Source organism: Bubalus bubalis, chromosome 1 (genome assembly GCF_019923935.1).
Source record: "Bubalus bubalis isolate 160015118507 breed Murrah chromosome 1, NDDB_SH_1, whole genome shotgun sequence".
NCBI lineage: Eukaryota > Metazoa > Chordata > Mammalia > Artiodactyla > Bovidae > Bubalus > Bubalus bubalis.
The window spans coordinates 86,520,209-86,541,585 of record NC_059157.1 but is presented as its reverse complement, the minus strand read 5'-3'; the positions used below and the strand labels follow the sequence as shown (position 1 = coordinate 86,541,585).

The following is a 21,377-nucleotide window of genomic DNA, read 5'->3' as shown; positions in this document are numbered from 1 at the left end:
GCAAAGGATAAATTAAGCTCTGATACACTCAGTACTCAATCACAAAACATATACCATTCCTATAAACTATCTCTATGTTATAAAACATATATTCATATGCATACATATGAATTCCTCATTTATTTAAATATAATTTCAGCTTATCTGGGTACTACAATTATTACAACTCAACATGAAAGAATTTTTTTCAAACTATCATATTCTCTATGAACCACCAAAACATGAAAGTTAAGCAAATGCCTGCTTTGAATTCCTTTTGCTTTTTGTTGCTGCTATTGATATTGTTTTCCTTTACAAAAATCAAGTGAATACAGCAATTCATACGGCAACTACTCTACTGAAGGCAGAGTGGAAGAACATTTGTCATGGTATATAATTTATTCAACATTTTCATACACTATTCCTAGGTGGGGGAAAAAATCAGAAATTATCTTACAGTTAATATAAGTTCATTTCTTGCACAATTAGTTCTTCCAGGAATAATAATAAAAAATGTATTAACTGAAAATAAATATATTTATGTTGAAAAAACCCATCATTTGAATGCATGAATAATTATTTAAATGTGTTTCTCTTACCGTGGCAAGAACCTTCAATTTCTTCATATCCTGTACTGCAAATACATCTTCCAAGAGGAACCAGCCAATCTCCATCAGCACCACAATAGAGCTTAGGAGTGTCACGCTCTTCTGCACTCTTCACACAGGAGCCCCTTACTTCAACCAAGGAGGAAGAATCAACCCTTGGGATAGTGTCTGGAAACATGGCCAGGTTACGAACAGTAAAGGGGCATTTTTTGTAGAAAACACGGACGGAAACTAGGGCAATGCATGCCCCAATATCTTGAAAAGCCAGATAAAATCCTTTCCTTTCTATAGGCCCCAGCTCACGAATCTCAGTGTTGAGTTTGAGGATGCGATCACCCAAATCCATCTGGGTAAAACTTTCATCAGCAGCAATTGTGTCAATCTTTGTATACTGGCTTGGCTTGAATTTAATTCCATGGGACTCATCTGATTCCACATAATATAGATTAAACGTTTCTTTGCAAGTCCCCAAGACCCATGGGATGCTGTTACAATCCCTCAGTGTGAACTTCATTTCCACATAAATTTTCTGAGCTGCATCACGAGAGATCCAGTTTGTACGAAGCCAGTTGTTTTGGTTTGGCTCCATCACATTGCATACCTGGTAGGTGTGAATGGGCCTGTTGTGTTCATCCATTTCAGTGATGGCATCCCACTGCAAAAAAGAAAAAAAAAAAAAAAAAACCAAATCATTATAAAACCACAGTGGTTAAACATCTACAATTACCTCCAAAATTTTCTGTTTTACTGAAAGAAAAAAGAATAAAAAGGACACAAGTGAAGCAAAGCAACAGTGGTACAGGATTTTAACAAAGAGCCTTTCATTTCAGAATGGGTTCTGAACATACCAGATGTCCTGGTGTGAATCTTACCTTCTTAAATGTTAGTTGCAACATCAAGGGACTCTTTATTTATCCTCTAACTTCCTTGGTGGCTCAGTTGGTAAAGAACCTGCCTATAATGCAGGAGACCCTAGTTTGAATCCTGGGTTGGAAAGATCCCTTGAAGAAGGGAAAGGCCACCCACTTTAGAATTCTTGCCTGGAGAATTTCCATGGACAGAGGAGCATGGTGGAGTATAATTCATGGGGTCACAAAGAGTCAGGCATGATTGAGTTAGTGACTAACATTTTCATTTTCACCTCAACTATAAAATGAAGCTTATCATATAGTACCTGTTTAATAGGTTTGTTGTGAAGTACAAATTAATTAATATATGTAAAGAACTTTAAATGGTTTCTAGTACTCTATGCTCAGTTGCTCACTCATATCCTACTCTTTGTGACCCCCTGGACTGTAGCCCACCAGGCTCCTCTGTACTTGGGATTCTTCAGACAAGAATACTGAAGTTGGTAACCATTTCCTTCTCCACTAGTACTCTATAACCAACCTAAAATAGCATCTACTATGTGATCAAATAACTAGACCAATGATAAATGCACTCCAGTTAACCATTTGTCTTCATATCCAATTTGCCACAAATTGAAGTAGATTTTTTAGTATTCAATTAAATATATACATGTCTATATTGATAGAAAATGTGTACATAGACTTCCCAGGTGGTGCTAGTGATAAAGAACTCAACTGTCAATGCAGGAGACAAAAGAGACATGGGTTCAATCCTTGGGTCGGGAAGATCCCCTGGAGAAGGAAATAGCAACCCACTCCAGTATCGTTGCCTGGAGAATCCCATGGACAGAGGAGCCTCATGGGCTTTAGTCCAAAGAGTCGCAAAGAGTCAGACATGTCTGAAGTGATTTAGCAGCAGCAGCATACATAGATAAGACTTAGATTTATTCAAGAAATACTTGAGTATTATTCTGAATACTAGGATTGCAGTAGTGAACAAGCTGAACAAAAGCTCCCTGCCTTCAAGGATCTTACTTACAGTGAGGAGAGGCAATAACAATTGTAAATTACTCAACTGAACAATATGGTAGAAAGTACAATGGAAAAAAATAAGACAGAGAGATGGGGGGAAGAGGCTTGCAATTACAGTGTGGCCAGAGAAGGCCTTCCTGAGGTTCTAACATTTAAGTAACATCTTAGAGGTGAGATAGTGAAGAGGAAAGAGTAAGTACCAACCCCTGAGGTAGGAGTGTATAGATATGTTTTAGGAACAGTTTGAATGGCACTTAGAGAGGCAAACATGGTGCAAAAAAGCCTTTGTAAGAATTGGGAACACCTTGGTTTTTCCTCTGAGCTAGATCACTGAATTATCTTCACTTCTATGTTAACATACAAGAATTCTGCCACTTATATGAATAGAAAAATCTCGTTTATCCTTTTTTTTTTGTTTCAGTAAAATATTTGAGCACATTGAAATTAATTGGCATTGTAATTACTTATAAATCTAATATCACATACTTTTATATTACAATTTAAATTGTAAGTATATTTTGTTTGTTTATGAACTTACAACAAATTTCAATAAATAAAAACACATTTTGGTAACCTTATGTTCTTTTTGGGAAAACATATCAGTCATCATAATTTCTCATTTTTATTAAGGTACAATGGAAATGATGAGCTGTTTTCTATAGTGAATAAGTATTCTATTCTAGATACCATACTTCAATTCTTTATAATAAGAGTGTTTAACTCATCTAGTTTGCAGCTGCTGCTGTCTATGGGGTCGCACGGAGTCGGACACAACTGAAGCGACTTAGCAGCAGCAGCAGCAGAGAGTTATCTAACCAAGACTGGTGGAATTTCAATTAGTATAGTTTCTAACAGAATAGCCACTTTTCTCAGTCTACTGGATTTTTACATCATATACTTTCTACTTTAAAATTCCACAAATAAACAATGTATTTTATCAACTCAGTGACATGAAAAACAATTATGTATCTAAAATTTCATTTGTAATTTTGCTTGCTTGAAATTCAGAAGGTATTTTCCAGAAAAAATGAGTTCCTTTAGAAGCATGGCTATAATTTTTGCAAAATACACCCATGGCTTATCAATGGTGATCCAATATATCAAAGAGGCACATGAAATTATCTAAGTGTCTTTCATCCTAGCATATTATAAGTGTTATATGACTCTTACACTTAAATTTAAAGGCAAAGCAACACTATTAAAGCTTATTGAATATGGTAAGCTAACCATTAAGAATATAAATAGTAAGACAAGATACAAATAATAAAACCTGAGGAAAAACTATCAAAATAAGTGTTTGAAATTCTATGCATTTTACCCACTGAGGAGCTTCTAAAGTATTTATTCAGTGATCATTCTTATTTTAGATAAATCTCTAATCAAAATTGATTTTGTTTCACAGGGAATGTATGCAATTTGGCACAGTGGTAAAGAATCCTCCTGCCAATGCAGGAGGCACAGGAGACACAGGTTCAATCCCTGGGTGGGGAAGATCCCCTGGAGTAGGAAATGGCAACCTGCACCAGTATTCTTTCATGGAGAATCCAGTCCATGGGGTTGCAAAGTGTCAGAAATGACTGAGTACAAAGCACACACACTCCATCCTGCACTCTAGAAGTATAGAGATCTACAGTCAATAATTACTGTTTAAATAACTACATTTTAACAACTTAAGACTATACCCCTTACTATTAATAAAAAGTATTAGCCATGTTCTCAATCAATTCTCCTAAAATAGGAGACTAACTAAAATGTGAAAAACTATATCTGTAACCAAAAAATTCTGAAATCATTGGGCTTCCCAGGAGGTTCCAGTGGTAAAGAACCTGCCTACCAATGCAGGAGATGTAAGAGATGAAGATGTGATCTCTGGGTCAGGAAGATCCCCTGGAAGAGGGCATGGCAACCCACTCCAGTATTCATGCCTGGACAACCCCATAGACAGAGGAGCCTGGCGGGGTACAGTCCAAAGGATCATAAAGAGAAAAAATTCTGAAATTATCACATATCTTTATTTTAAAATATGTTGGGTTTGGAAAAAACATTTAGATGGAAAGAAAGCTCAGGAATGAGAAGCATATGACATTCATACACTGAATCAGAACTAATCTGAACCAAGGGATAAGGAAATAGCAAAATACATGTGAACAATGAGAAATGTGGTTCTGTTCAAAGCACTGCACAATGATGCTTAACAAAATGAGACATAATTTTCTATGATAAATTTATGATGTCTGAGGAACAACAGTGCATTTTCTCTTTAATTAAAGTAAAAACTTCAATTAAAAGGGAAGAAAAACAGATTAGAATGAGATTCAGTTATCAAAACAGCCAAAACAGATCAACTGCTAGATTTCTTCTTATACAAGAATATTGAAAGTGATTTAAATTATACTTTTAAATTTGAATATGATCAAAATAAGAACATGAATAAACTCAAGACTGGTATAAGATCTAAAGTGCTAAAAATTCAAAAAATATATTATCATTGGTATATATATAAATGGTATCATATTTAAATCACAATGTATCCTTTGGAAATACCATATTACAAAAAGTGATGTTTCTATTTAGTTATATAACTGTCAGTTATAATTTCCAAGTATTAAAATAAATAGGGCCTCTAAAAATGTAAGAACCAAGGAAAGAATGGTGGTATGAGGGCTTACATACCAAATATCTAAATATATTTAAATGATAATTCACTCTTCAAATAAGATCAAACTGTAAGCATGCTTGATTTGCCTACTTTAGAAAGATATTGGAAGGTTAGGTTTAAATTTAAAATATTTAGACTTCTCAGAATTTCAGGCTAGCATGTGGAAGTCCATCCAGAGCCAAATCCTAGGCTTAGTCAACCCCATTTCTATTACCTTACCTAACTCTAGGTAAATCCCATATCATGAAGGGCTTCATGCAAGTACATATCTGAGTTATACAAAACTGTAAATTAACTCTACTTCAATTAATAAAAAGGTTAAAAAAATCCCAATTTGGAGTAAAATGCACTGTAATTACTCTTTAATATAAAAGAGTTAAATATATTATAAAAACTTTTATGTTCTGTTCATTACTGGGTAGTTAATGTAAACATGTGCCTCAACACTCTTCTGCCACATAAAGTTCTCCACGTATCCTACAGATCTTATGTTAATAAATTCAGTTCAGTTCAGTCACTCAGTCATGTCCAACTATTTGTAACCCCATAGACTGCAGCATGCCAGGCCTCCCTGTTCATCACCAACTCCCAGAGCTTACCCAAACTCATGTCCATTGAGTCGGTGATGCCATCCAACCATCTCATCCTCTGTCATCCCCTTATCCTCCTGCCTTCAATCTTTCCCAGCATCAGGGTCTTTTCAAAAGAGTCAGTTCTTCACATCAGGTGGCCAAAGTATTGTAGTTTCAGCTTCAGCATCAGTCCTTCCAATGAATATTCAGGACTGGTTTACTTTAGGATGGACTGGTTGGATCTCTATGCAGTCCAAGGGACTCTCCAGAGTCTTCTCCAACACCACAGTTCAAAAGCATCAGTTATTCAATGCTCAGCTTTCATTACAGTTCAACTCTCACATCCATACATGACTACTGGAAAAACCATAGCTTTGACTAGGTGGACCTTTGTCAGCAAAGTAATGTTTCTGCTTTTTAATATGCTGTCTAAGTTTGTTATAGCTTTTCTTCCAAGGAGCAAGCGTCTTTTAATTTCATGGCTGCAGTCATCATCTACAGTGATTTTGGAGCCCCACCCCCCACCACTCCCCGAGCCCCACCAAATAAAGTCTATCACTGTTTCCATTGTTTCTCCATCTATTTGCCAAGAAGTGATGGGACAGGATGCCATGATCTTAGTTTTCTGGATGTTGAGCTTTAAGTCAACTTTTTCACTCTCCTCTTTCATTTTCATCAAGTGGCTCTTTAGTTTTTCTTCTCTTTCTGCCATAAGGGTGGTGTATATCTGCATATCAGAGGTTATTGATATTTCTCCCAGAAATCTTGATTCCAGGTTGTGCTTCAGCCAGCCCAGCACATCGCATGATGTACTCTGCATATAAGTTAAATACGAGGGGTGACAATAGACAGCCTTGATGTACTCCTCTTCCAATTTGGAACCAGCCTATTGTTCCATGTCCAGTTCTAACTGTTGCTTCTTGACCTCCATACAGATTTCTAAAGAGGCAAGTAAGGTGGTCTGGTATTCCAATCTCTTGAAGAATTTTCCACAGTTTTTTGTTTTTTTTTTTTTTTTTTTTTTTTTTTGTGATCCACACAGTCAAAGGCTTTGGCATAGTCAATAAAACAGAAATATATGTTTTTCTGGAACTCTCTTGCTTTTTTGATGATCCAGCAGATATTGGCAAGTTGATGTCTGGTTCCTCTGCCTTTTCTAATTCAAGCTGGAACTTCTGGAAGTTCATGGTTCACGTACTGTTGTGGCATGGATTGGATAATTCTGAGCATTACTTTGCTAGTGCATGAGATGAGTGCAATTGTGTGGTAATTTGAGCATTCTTTGGCATTGCGTTTGACCTGCTTCATTTTGTACTCCAAGTCAAACTTGCCTGTTACTCCAGATATCTCTTGACTTCTTACTTTTGCATTCCAGTCCCCTATAATTAAAAGGAAATCTTTTGGGGGTTTTATTTCTAGAAGGTCTTGTACGTCTTCATAGAACTGTTCAACTTCAGCTTCTTCTGCATTACTGGTTGTGGCATAGACTTGGATTACTGTGATATTGAATGGCTTGCCTTGGAAACAAACAGAGATCATTCTATTGTTTTTGAGATTGCATCCAAGTATTGCATTTTGGACTCTTTTGTTGACTATGATGGCTACTCCATTTCTTCCAAGGGATTGTTGCCCACAGTAATAGATACAATTTTCATCTGAGTTAAATTCACCCATTCCATTCGATTTTAGTTTGTTGATTCCTAAAATGTTGATGTTTACTCTTGCCATCTCCTGTCTGACCACTTCCAACTAGCCTTGATTCATGGACCTAACATTCCAGGTTCCTATGCAATATTACTCTTTACGGCATTGGACTTTACTTCCATCACCAGTCATATCCACAATTGGATGTTGGTTTTGCTTTGGCACTGTCTCTTAATTCTTTCTGGAGTTATTTCTCCACTGATCTCCAGTAGCATACAACCTGGGAAGTTCATCTTTTAGTGTCCTATCTTTTTGCCTTTTTGTGCTGTTCATGGGTTTCTCAAGGCAAGAATACCGAAATGGTTTGCCATTCCCTTCTCCAGTGGACCACGTTTTGTCAGAACTTTCCACCATGATCCATCCATCTTGGGTAGCCCTAGATGGCATGGCTCATAGTTTTATTGAGTTAGACAAGGCTGTCATCAAATGTTAGTTTTCTGTGAATGTGGTTTTCAGTTTGCCTGCCCTCTGCTGGAGAAGGATAAGAGGCTAATGGAAGCTTCCTGATGGGAGAGACTGACTGAGGGGGAAACTGAGTCTTATTCAGATGGGTAGGACCATGCTCAGTAAATCTTTAATCCAATTTTCTGTTGATGGGCAGGGCTGTGTTCCCTCCCTGTTGTTTGACCTGAGGCCAAACTATGGTGGAGGTAATGAAGATAATGGTGACCTCCTTCAAAAGGTGCCATGCAAGCACTGCTGCACTCAGTGAACCCAATCCTGCAGCAGGCCACCACCAATCCATGCCTCTGCCAGAGACTCCTAGACACTCGTGGGCAAGTCCGGGTCAGTCACTTGTGGGGTCACTGCTCCTTTCTCCTGGGTCCTGGTGCACACAAGGTTTTGTCTGTGCCCTCCAAGAGTCTGTTTCCCAGTCCTGGGTAAGTTCTGGGGGCTCTATGGTAGGGTTGATGGTGACATCCTCCAAGAGGGCTTATGCCATACCTGGGTCTACTGTACCCAGAGCCCCTGCCCCTGAAGAACACAGTTTTGGCTCAGTCTCTGTGGGGTCTCTGGGTCAGGAGACCCCACAGAGCACTAGGTTTGTTTGAGCCCTCTGAGCATCTCTATTGGGTATAAGGTTTGATTCTAAATGTGATTTCGCCCCTCCTACCATTTTGCTGGAGCTTCTCCTTTGCCCTTGGATGTGGGTTATCTTTTTTGGGGATCCAACATTCTTCTGTTGATGGCTGTTCAGCAGTGAGTTATAATTTTGGAGTTCTCATAGGAGAAGATGAGCACACTTTCTTCTACTCTGCCATCTTGGCATCAGTTTATAGTATATATTAAATTCCATAATATGAATGAAGAAATTAGATACAAGAACTGCTTGCTCTTAATGGACTTATAATATTTTAAGGTAACAAATTATGAAAGCATAATTGATAGCACAGAACTGAATATAAGAAATAAACCATGTATATAGTAAATAGAATAAGTGTCGAAAGGATAGCAACACCTGTGAACAGGGGTGGCTTGGCAGGTTTGGTCAAGACAGAGACTGGACTTTAGCCTTAAAGAATTATAAGATTCAATAAAGCAGAGGGAGAAGAGTATATAAAAAAAATAATGTTTAACACTAATCTATATGAATATAATTTTTGGCAACACAGTCCTATACTACTTATATTTAGTGGGTAAAAGTTTTTGCCCCTATTTAAAATAAAAACAAACATACATGTATTTATTCGCCAGCTGTGAAACATTTTGGAGTACAGGTTTTGGTTAAACATGAATCAGTTGTAGACCAAAGTGTTCATTCTTTCATAAACTTTAAGGGCACCTTGGATTCCTGAGGGAAACTATTTGTATCCTGAATTTATACTGTCAAAGCTTTCCCACAAATGTTAACATATTTGGTCCTCATCAATCCGATAAACTGAGACTGATACTTTCATGTTCATGTTGCTGATACAGAATTCAATACGTAGGAATTACATGGGCCAATGACTGGAACCAGGCCCTCTAACTTTATTTTCTGCCTTTCATGATGTTTTGCTGGTATCTTATTGGCCTCTCCCAGGGCTAGCCAGTTCTTAGAGACAGCAAAAAGCTCTGGGCCTAGAGCATATCTTTCATATGCAAACCAACCAAACTTGAGTCTATAGGCCCAACTACCTTCTTATCTAACCCTCACACACCAAGCCAGTATTTCTTCTATCTTAAATCATCCCAGGATCAGGTACCAGGCCACTAGAGACCACTCTCTAGCCCAAAGCCTGTAGGAAACTAGCCAGTCCTTAATTGCTTACTCTGTTCCACCTTGCATTTCCCACAGAAACTCTAATAAAGGCTCTGGCTTAGGTTTTCCCATCATGCCTGTCTTCTGTCACTTGACCAAGACCCATTCCTTCCCTTGTGGCCCTCTGTGGCATTGACAACCTCCTTCCAAGAACCTGTGAGTATAATCAACTTCTTTCCAAGTATAATTCTTGTTTCCTCCTATACCACACTGACTTTACCATACCATTATCTAGCATGTACATTCCTAGAACAAACAGCTATATGGTTTATGACATATTCTTCCTGGCAACCCTTTGGAAGACAACTGATTCTTGCTTAATTAAAAGTTTTTGTTGAGTAAGACATTCCAAGTGACAAAGTTTTTCTATTCATCACATGTAATCCTCTTCTTGATCCAAAGAAACAGATTTATACCATGACTATTAGACAGAAGTTCTCTGTATCCAGCCACAAAAGCAGATACAGTTCATAAGATATTCTACCCCTGGAAGCAAGTATTAAGGTAATTAAACAAGGAAGCTATTAGACTGAAGTAGCTCATGCTTTGACAGTCTATCTGAACAAACCCAAACCTAAGCTATAGTGAAGGAAAGTGAAAGTGTTAGTCGCTCAGTTGTATCCGATTCTTTTTGACCCCGTGGACTGTAGCCCACCAGGCTCCTCTGTCCATGGGATTCTCCAGGCAAGAATACTGGAGAGGGTTGCCATTTCCTTCTCCAGGGAATCTTCCCAACCCAGGGATCAAACCCAGGTCTCCTGAGTTGCAGGCAGGGTCTTTACAATCCGAGCCACCAGGGAAGCCCAAGCTATAGTAAATTCATATAAATGCACCAAGAAAATAAAATCTAAAACTAAGACCAACCAAAAGACCACAAAGAGCCAACCAGCCTCTCCCAAATAAGGTATTCACTAAAGCTATAGCCAATCAAATGATTCCCTTGCTTTGCTTCTATGTCTGCTATACATAGCTGCTGTTGGCAGAGTAAGCCTAAACATTTTTCATTTGACGTTGTCTGATTCAAACTGAAATTAGTGATAGGAATAGAGTAGAATAATTTAGCATTAAGGGAGTTTGGGAAACCACTGTAAGCTAAAGACAATGTAAGAAAAGAATCCAGTAACCTACTCAAGGGAAGACCAAGTGCACACTCAAGTCACAAGTCTTGATAGTTAAAACACCAGACAATAGATATGGGGTCTGAATTTTGTTACATGAGGTCAAGGAGTTAACGGTCCTTGAAGAGGAGCACTTCTGCATGTAGCCAAGACAGGAATATAGGTGAAAGTGGAAATAAACTAGGTAAAAGGAGACACTGCACCAAAATCTGAGATGAATTACTATTTTTTAGTATATGTTCTCACGTTACCGTTAATATACATATGATTTAAATAGGGGCTTGGCAGTCTCAGCTAAACCATATAGGGTCAAAGGTAGAACTATGATGTAAGCCTTGACATCTACATAAGGATGATGAAGAAGGTAGTCTTCTTCCCTCCTTACTTTTCTTTTGATTATGAAGATGTAACTCTCTTTTCTCTTGGGGCTATGCTCCCTTGCTGCCCACTTGTATCTCTCACAAGCTTCCTATGCTAATAAACTCACTGTTTGTTATTTTGCTTCACTCTGAATTCTTTCTGGGAGGAAACAAAAGAACCGAAGCTTCATTAATTCCTGATACCAGGTGAGTGGTTTCAGTTAAAAGACAGTACGTTCAAGTCACCTCCTAAGCTAGGAATCATGGGGATGAATCTGAGGTGTGGCGGGGTTCAAGTCACATCCAAGAAGAAGTTATTTCAAATAAATTCTTATAAATTTTATTATGCCACAGTGTATTTTTTAATACATGTATATGTTGTTTTGTTTTACTGAGGTTTTTGCCATAGTATATAATGCTGAATTGTTTTATATATTGGTATTTTAAGTCATATGAAAATATGAAAAATTAAAATAAACAATATAAAATGGAGGAGTTAAAATATTTTGAATTTATAAACAGTGCTGCGATGAACATTGGGGTACATGTGTCTCTTTCCCTTCTGGTTTCCTCAGTGTGTATGCCCAGCAGTGGGATTGCTGGATCATAAGGCAGGTCTATTTCCAGTTTTTTAAGGAATCTCCACACTGTTCTCCATAGTGGCTGTACTAGTTTGCATTCCCACCAACAGTGTAAGAGGGTTCCCTTTTCTCCACACCCTCTCCAGCATTTATTACTTGTAGACTTTTGGATCGCAGCCATTCTGACTGGTGTGAAATGGTACCTCATAGTGGTTTTGATTTGCATTTATCTGATAATGAGTGATGTTGAGCATCTTTTCATGTGTTTGTTAGCCATCTGTATGTCTAGATGTCCATCAGCAGATGAATGGATAAGAAAGCTGTGGTACATATACACAATGGAGTATTACTCAGCCATTAAAAAGAATACATTTGAATCAGTTCTAATGAGGTGGATGAAACTGGAGCCTATTATACAGAGTGAAGTAAGCCAGAAAGAAAAACACCAATACAGTATACTAACGCATATATATGGAATTTAGAAAGATGGTAACAATAACCCTGTGTACGAGACAGCAAAAGAGACACTGATGTATAGAACAGTCTTATGGACTCTGTGGGAGAGGGAGAGGGTGGGAAGATTTGGGAGAATGGCATTGAAGCATGTAAAATATCATGTATGAAACGAGTTGCCAGTCCAGGTTCGATGCACAATACTGGATGCTTGGGGCTGGTGCACTGGGACGACCCAGAGGGATGGAATGGGGAGGGAGGAGGGAGGAGGGTTCAGGATGGGGAACACATGTATACCTGTGGCGGATTCATTTTGATATTAGGCAAAACTAATACAGTTATGTAAAGTTTAAAAATAAAGTAAAATAAAAAATAATAATAATAAAATAAAATTTTGTGCCAAAAAAAAAAAAAATTTTGAATTTAGTTCCTTTTTTGTAAAAGCATACTGCTGACAGAATTGACCAACTTAACAGAAGACCTAATGATAAGTTTAATTATTTCATCAACTTCTGTAATTACGAGGTATATTTACACATTTCAAACTGGAGAGCAATTTATATATGTACTTGTCTTAAATAGAGGTAGGACTTTAACCCACTGGAAAACACTTGGTATATAGCTAAAGTCGCTAGAAATCTGTACATGTAGCTTAGTCCTGTACATCACCTAAGACTATTTCTCCACTGATAGATCTCTTGGGTAGTCCCATTTAAAATGAATCTTTGCCTGTTTGGGGGAAAATGGATACATGTATGCATATGGCTGAGTCCCTTCACTGTTCATCTGAAACAATCGCAGTATTGTTAATCAACTATATCCCCAAATAAAATAAAATGTTTAAAATAAAATAAAATGAATCTTTGTTAGAAGTGATGTAAAATGCTTTGAATAGTCCTTTATTGATGCTTGAGGATTTTCTAAAAACCCATCCCTATCTTCACAGGGTGAATTTTTGTTTCCGTAGCAAGCTAAATAAATTAGACCAAAACCTGGATTTTCTGATAGAAAGTCAGAACAAGGAAATTAATTCCTAAAGTGACCAGCAGTCACTGTGGAATCAGATTGCTTTTTTTTCCCTCAGAGAACAAAATAAGGCAATCAAATAGCCTTTCTAGGCAAGAATATTCAGATAATTAGACTGTGTTGGTAAACTGACTTAAACATCTAAAATTCTAACGTGAATCTCTCAAGTTTACACCTTCTTCCCTTAAAATCTTTAGAATTCAAAGGGAATATAAATATTAAAAAAAACTTAAAAAATTGAAAATAAAAGGAGATAGCCTTTCTCAGCATATTACTCAGCACAGAACTGTTGGGAAAATAATACTATTTTTAAAAACCAGTGATAACTGTTTTTTTAACAGTGATAACAAAAGTGATAACTTTCTCAAAGGGCATAGATCCAGAAAATTTTAACAAAGGAAAAGAGCAATAAACTTCACACTAAAATTCTTAACCTATTAATCTACAGACAGGAAAGGGAGTGGAAAAAAAATCACAGATTTTCTCCTGTGATTTCTAGATTCCACAGCTCCAGACCTGTTCGATTTTAAAGAAACAAAGAAAAATCAGTTAAAAATATATATATATATATATATCAGTAAAAACAAACAACAACTATATATATATCTATATATATATATATATATACTGATAGGAGGGCTTCTCTGGTAGAACAGATGGTAAAGAATCCACCTGCAATGTGGGAGACCTGGGTTCGATCCCTGGGCTGGGAGAGCCCCTGGAGAAGGGAATTGCAACTCACTCCAGTATTCTTGCCTGAAGAATCTGCATGGACAAAGGACCCTGGCTGGTTACAGTCCACGGTGTAGCAAAGAGTCGGACATGACTGAGCATCTAAGTACACAGGGACTAGGGAAGGAAGCATTCTAATAACAGAAGAGATAGCTAAATATATATATAGGCTTTTACCTTTACCTATGCTTCCTAAATGATAAGTACTTCTTTATATGCATGTAGAACCAGTTTCCTCTCTTCTCTTTTCTCTGCTTTTTTAAAAATCACATGCACTCTAATATTAAAATTAGCAACTTTTAAATTTATCTCTGTCTCCATTTGTAACAGATCCCAGCTATCACCTATATAGGAAATAAATATGTGGTAAAAAAGATATTTTTACCTTATTTCTTCAAAATGTGGTTATGATAAATACATAAAGGGGAAATACAAAAAGGAAAGGAAATATTACAAAAGTTCACTTCAAAGATATACAATCCAAAAGACCAAATGACTTAAAATTAGCTAGCATTACATTGGTAGATGATTGATTAATAAAAAAATGAAACAGCCCATCATTTTCCGATATTTTTCCAAAAGTAAAATATAATCTAAAAACAGATTTAAATGAAACAAAGAAACAACAAAATCATGATAAATCCGTAATTCTTGAGTCCTTGCATAACTTGTTACCAAGGGTTTAGTAGTATATGACTAGAACTAATTATTCCTTAAGATTAAATTAAATTTAAATGAGAAAGGGAGCAAGGGAGGGGGAAAAAGGTCTCTAACTTCATTCTAAGGTTTTTTTTATCATTCTAAGAATGATAAAAAATAGAAACGGTGAGAATGAAAAGAAGTCTTCACTTTGTAATATGACATATGCCTGATTTGTTTCAAATATTCTAGCTCTTACCTTGCATAATCCTAATAAACTAAAGTGGTTAAATGTACATAGGCATCTCATTATGTAACCTGTAGTGGCTCAATTTTTAAATCATAAGTATCTAATGTTCTCTACCAAAGGAAAGTTTGTTAAAGGGTCCTTCTTACTCTAATGTGATATTTTCCTGTGAACCACTTAAATATTCACTTTGAGTCAATATTCTGACATAAACTTAGAAAATTAGTGCCCTGAATTCTGCTGTGAGGCATGTAGTTAATAACATAAATCTGTTTTGCAGGAGAAAAGTGAAGACTCTGCATTTAAATGATAACTAGTTTCGGAGAATAAAACAAGAGGCAAAATGCATCATGTGCAGATACATTTCTATTTCACTTTGGGCAAACATAAAACTTTTTTATTAGCACTACAAAGATATTTAATAAAAAACTAAGAACTCAGTGGCATATCTGGAAGACAACTACTAAGTTTTATAAATAAATTTATTACTTTGGATGCATCCATCCTATTAACAAGACCAAAATGTTACAGCAAGGATAATTTCTATTAACAGGGAATGATGCTCCCCGTAAAAAGTCACATATTCACAAAGGTTGTTGTTTAGTTACTAAGTCGTATCCAACTCTTTGAGACCCCATGGACTGTAGCCCACCCAAGTTATTAAAGAGCGTCCATCTTCTGAAAGTCTGCAACTCTTAAATGGTACACAAAGTTAAGATTTTCACGTAACCAATAAACAAAATGCCCCCAAAATCATCTATAAAAAGCATTTCTACAATAAAGATACGGAAAATATTTACCTTAATTATTCTATGTTCAACATACATGAACTACATGCTACTTTCCATAGGATGTGACAAATACAGAAAGCATGTGAAAATAATTTCATAAATCATATTTAATTTCATTTTTATATGGTAGAGATAATAAAACATATTATCCTGGTTTCATGGATGAGGAAATTGACTTAAAGGAGGGAGGTGACCTATCTGAGTTTTCAAAGCTAACAGAAGAAACATTATCACGAGTACCTAGGGGATCCTATTGGTCCATACAGAGATTTTAACCAAATACATTTAAGTAGAATACAATCTCTGTGAGAGTAGGGACTTTGTTTTGTTCATTATTATATTCCTAGTACCAGGGGACTATCATACCATGATCACAGTAGGTTCTTAATATTTACCAACTAGAGCAATGAGTAACAGAAGGTTGGAATTCTCATTAAACTCTGAATGCTTCCACTGATGGGAGACTACTGTTTCTCATATCAGGATTCTAAACATCACACATTATTGAGAGATAGACAAACGTTGAACTCTCTTCTTTCAAATAATTCTGTGGCACTGATTTCCAATTATTAGAAAAATGTCTTAGAATACTAAATTAGTAGGATTTAGAGGGAAGTTTCATGCTGCTAAGATGGGAATTTTCCTCTACACCTCACTTTTAATATCACAAATTATTGATTACCTGGAGTATGGTTTGGATATATTCTTTCTGTAAGACTGTTTAAAAGAACTGCATGGTTTCAAATAGGATCTGACATAATCATCAATGTGCAATAAGCCAGACAGTCTAATAAACTTATCCTGTTATTTCAAACAACCTTTAGAAACAAGTTTCGTTAATTTTTTATTAGGGAAAAAAAGCAAAATAGTATTTGAAGCTAACTAAATAAAAACACTTACCAACCATTCATCTTGCAAAATTCAAGGAAAAAACTATCCCTGGATATTACATATTATATCATACAGAATAATAAACTAAAATTGCTGTCAGCATAGTAATAAAAAAATCTTTTGATATACCACATGGAGTATTAACATCATGTTGGGAACATAAATCTTTCAGTTCTAAAATATATGGGACCAATGACCTAGGGTACTTTGGTAATCAATACTTAGGTGTTTTGTAATAGGTAAAAATAATTAGATGCATGGTAAATGTCATGCATACTTCTGGTTAACTCAATATTCTTGAGGTAGAAGAACAGAAAAAATGTTATCAATAAATAGTATGAAATACTTTTCATATGAATATACTATTAAAATACATTGAAAAAATGTTTCTCTGTGTGTTAGTTATATTACATTTTTATATGAAAGTTTACAATTCATGAATCCAATAAGCAAACCATTGGACATTTCTTAAGTATCTAAAAATTAAAAGAACAGGGAATTAAGTGATACACAGACTTACAGAAATATGGCTCCCTAAATTTAAAAGCTTACATTCAAAGTCAGGATCATTGCTTATATATACTTAAAAAGTCTAACATGTACTGCTTGTGGTATTTAGTTGCTAAGTCATGTCCAACTCTTGAGACCCCATGGACTGTAGTCCGCCAAGCTCCTCTGTCCATGGGACTTCCCAGGCAAGAATACTGGAGGGGTTGACATTAACTTCTCCATAACATATACTAAAAATAGTTAATATTTTAGAGCAATGATTTAAGTAAAATGCAAGTTTATAAGTTAATATAAAAAATCAATGAACACACACATCTGAGAAATTAGAAATATAGTAAAGTAGAATATGGAAAACATTAAAAAAAATCTTAAGAGGAGTAAGATGAAAAATTGTACACAAGTACATAAATAGGAAGTATAAAATATATCATGACAGAAGGCAAAATATATATGTCAAATATATATTTGAAGACAGTAACTATTAAATATCAACAATAACTATCAAATATCCACTTTTAAAAGATAAAAATGCCAAGAGTTTCTAGTAAAATCCAACTGTTACCCACAAACTACTGAGCCCATGAGCCACAACTAGAGAGTTCATGCACAGCAACAAAAGCATTAGGCAACTAAGATTTGAGGCAGTAGATAAATAAAGAAAATATTTTTAAAAAAAAAAAAGAGCTATGAAGGAAAAATATCTAGACTACATAAACAAATCTTGTAAATCAATAATGAAAACAACAGCAACCTGAGTGCAAAAATAGCTAAGGATACAGGATAACACAAACAAGTATTTGAAAATACTCAGAAACTCATTTAAACTTAAAGAAACTGAAATAGTACTGGAATAAAATTTTAGACTCATTAAGACTGACAAAAATGAAAAAATTCTATCTTTTTAAGTACTTTCAAGACAGAGGTAAGTAAGAAGCATTATAAATTGTTGATGAGAGAGTAGACTCTTAGAGCTATTAAGGAGGGCAATCTTAAGGCACTTAAATGAAGTATGCATATATATTATGGCATGTACATTTATACACACACTCATAAATATATAAACCCTAGAGAAATATTCTGCAGGCCTATAACTGGAAATGTATGAGTACATTCATTTTTTTTTGAAATGTATGAGTACATTCATAATAGCACAATTTATTGTAACTAGAAATTGGAGGTAATTGCTACAGATAAGTAAACTGTAGTAGAAACAAATAGCAAAAAACTACACTCACAGCAGTTAGTACTGGAAGAGTAAATGAATATCCAGCAACAAATACTGATTTTAAAACATAGGGCTTATAAAAAATATTGAGAATACAAATGACATCTATAGTTTATGAAAACCAAAGTAATATATTTACAAGATAAATTACATTGCCTAAAACCATATATAAACTAAAGGCTTTCTCTTCAAACACAATAGAATCATAGTTTATGGTAAAAGAAGAGGAATATGTGTAGGAAGTAGGATTTTAAAAAATTAAGTAAGAGAGGACTTTCACAGATTAATAATGATAATGTGACACTGAACTAATAAGTAGCCAGAATTAAGAGGCAGACATGATTAGTTATTCCAGGCACTACAGGTACCTCTCTCCCAGAGAACGGAAAGACTCAATAGGTCTCACTGCTCACACATGAAGAAATCACCCTAGAAATTCAGAGGTTTGGAGAGGACCATAAGAGAGAGCCACATGAAAAGTGTGATTCCTTCTAATCTCGACAAATTTGGAAATGGGGTTTTGACATCTTGGAGATATGATGGTATTACTTTACCCAAGCTAGAGATTTGTATAATATCTGATTAGAACAGTTCTTTTTTTTAACTTTATATAGACAAATAAAGTGTCTAGGGATTAAAAAAAAAAAAACAAAACAAGGGAAACTATAGAAAGAACAATACTACATGGCACATGATGAGTTCTCTGGGAATAAACTGTCTCCATTGTGGATACAGAAGTACCCAAGCATATCTAGGAAGCTACTGCACAATACAGGGGTCTTTCCACTGGATTTGTTGCAGAAAGTTGTAACACTAGTAGAGAATACCTCCAAAAGAAAGAAGAAAGCCAAACTAAAGTTCCCCCAGTAACAAGGTCCTCATTAACATTGGAAAGTTGGACGGTTTTTGAGTATAAATCCCAGAAACCGTCAAAGTGGACAAGGTTTTGTAAGGGAATAAAGTTTGTAAGAGTAGGTGAGTTAGCCTAATTTGCCTGTTGGTGTTCTTTATGGAGATGACATATTAATGCACATAGTACTAGAACAGTGATTAAAGTGTACACACATCTCTTATTGTTTCCATTGTTTCCCCATCTATTTGTCATGATCTGAGGGGACCAGATGACATGATCTTAGTTTTTTGAATGTTGAGTTTTAAGCCAGCTTTTTCACTCTCTTCTTTCACTTTCATCAAGAGGCTTTTTAGTTCCTCTTCACTTTCTGCCATAAGGGTGGTATCATCTGCATATTTCAGGTTATTGATATTTCTCCCAGCAATCTTGATTCTAGCTTGTGCTTCATTCAGCCCAGCATCTTGCATGATATACTCTGCCTATAAGTAAAATAAGCAGGGTGACAGTATACAGCCTTGACTTACCCCTTTCCCAATTTGGAACCACTCTCTTGTTCCATGTTCAGTTCTAACTGCTGCTTCTTGATCTGCATACAGATTTCTCAAGAGGCAGGTCAGGTGGTCTGGTATTCCCATCTCTTGAAGAATTTTCCACAGCTTTTTGTGATTTACACAAAAATATTGGCATAGTCAATAAAGCAGAAGTAGTTGTTTTTCTGGTATTCTCTTGCTCTTTCTATGATCCAATGGATATTGGTAATTTGATCTCTGATTCCTCTGACTTTTCTAAATATAGCTTAAACATCTGGAAGTTCATGGTTTACGTACCACAGAATCCTCCCTTGGAGAATTTTGAGCATCACTTTACTAGCATGTGAGATGAACGCCAACTGTGGGGTAGTTTGAATATTCCTTGGCATTGCCCTTCCTTAGAATTGAAATGAAAACTGATGTTTTCCAGTTCTGTGGCCACTGATGAGTTTTCCAAATGTGCTGGAATCTTGAGTGAAGCACTTTCATAGCATCATCTTTTAGGATTTGAAATAGCTCAACTGGAATTCTATCACCTCCACTAGCTTTGTTTGTAGTGATGCTTCTTAAGGCCCACTTGACTTCACATTCCAGGATGTCTCATTCTAGGTGAGTAATCACACCATCGTGGTTATCTGGTCATGAAGATCTTTTTTGTAGCGTTCTTCTGTGTATTCTTGCTACCTCTTCTTAATAGCTTCTGTTAGGTCCATACCATTTCTGTCCTTCCTTGTGTCCATCTTTGCATGAAATGATCCCTTGGTATCTCTAATTTTATTGAAGTGATCTCTAGTCTTTCCCATTCTATTGTTTTCCTCTATTTCTTTTAATTGATCACCGAGAAAAGCTTTCTTATATCTCCTTGCTATTCTTTGGAATTCTGCATTCAAATGGGTATATATCTCCTTTTCTCCTCTGCCTTTAGTTTCTCTTCTTTTCTCAGCTATATGTAGGGCCTCTGCAGGCAACCCTTTTGCCTTTTTGCCTTTATTTTTCTTGAGGATGGTCTGGATCACCGCCTCCTGTACAATGTCACGAAGTTCCATCCATAGTTCTTTAGGCACTCTGTGTATCAGATCTAATCCATTGAATATATTTCTCACTTCCACTGTATAATCGTAAGGGATTTGATTTAGGTTATACCTGAATGGTCTAGTGGTTTTCCCTAACTTCTTCAATTTAAGTCTGAATTTGGCAATAAGGAGTTCATGATCTGAGCCACAGTCAGCTCCCAGTCTTGTTTTTGCTGAGTGTACCAAGCTTATCCCTCTTGGCCTGCAAAGAATATAATCAATTTGATTTCAGTATTGACCATCTGGTGATGTCCACGTGTAGAGTCTTCTCTTGTGTTGTTGGAAGAGGGTGTTTGCTACAACCAGTGTGTTCTCTTGGCGAAACTCTGTTAGACTTTGCCCTGCTTCATTTTGTACTTAAGGCCAAATTTGCCTGTTACTCCAGGTACTTCTTGACTTCCTACTTTTGCATTCCAGTCCCCTATGATGAAAAGGACATATTTTGGGGGTATTAGTTCTAGAAGTTCTTGTAAGTCTTCATAGAACTGTTCAGTTTCTTTAGCATTACTGATTGGGGCATAGACTTAGATTACTGTGATACTGAATGGTTTGCCTTGGAAACAAACTGAGATCATTCTGTCATTTTTGAGACTGCACCAAATTGACATTAATTTCACATCTTCCCTGCAGCAGATGCTGTCAGCAAGCTGCCCACTTCCTTGACCTTTCAGGATGCTCTAACAACTTTGTGCATGAGAGCTGTCA

At 36.1% G+C, this 21,377-nt stretch overlaps 1 protein-coding gene across 1 annotated transcript in view; it reads right to left on the bottom strand.

The window, feature by feature from the left end:
- The window catches only part of EPHA6 (EPH receptor A6), a 1,039,321-nt gene that overhangs the window by 825,610 nt on the left and 192,334 nt on the right, over positions 1 to 21,377 (bottom strand). Inside the window, exon 3 of the mRNA XM_025282417.3 lies at positions 579 to 1,242. Coding sequence (XP_025138202.1) covers positions 579 to 1,242 — 664 coding nt within the window. The remainder of the gene's footprint in view (positions 1 to 578; positions 1,243 to 21,377) is intronic.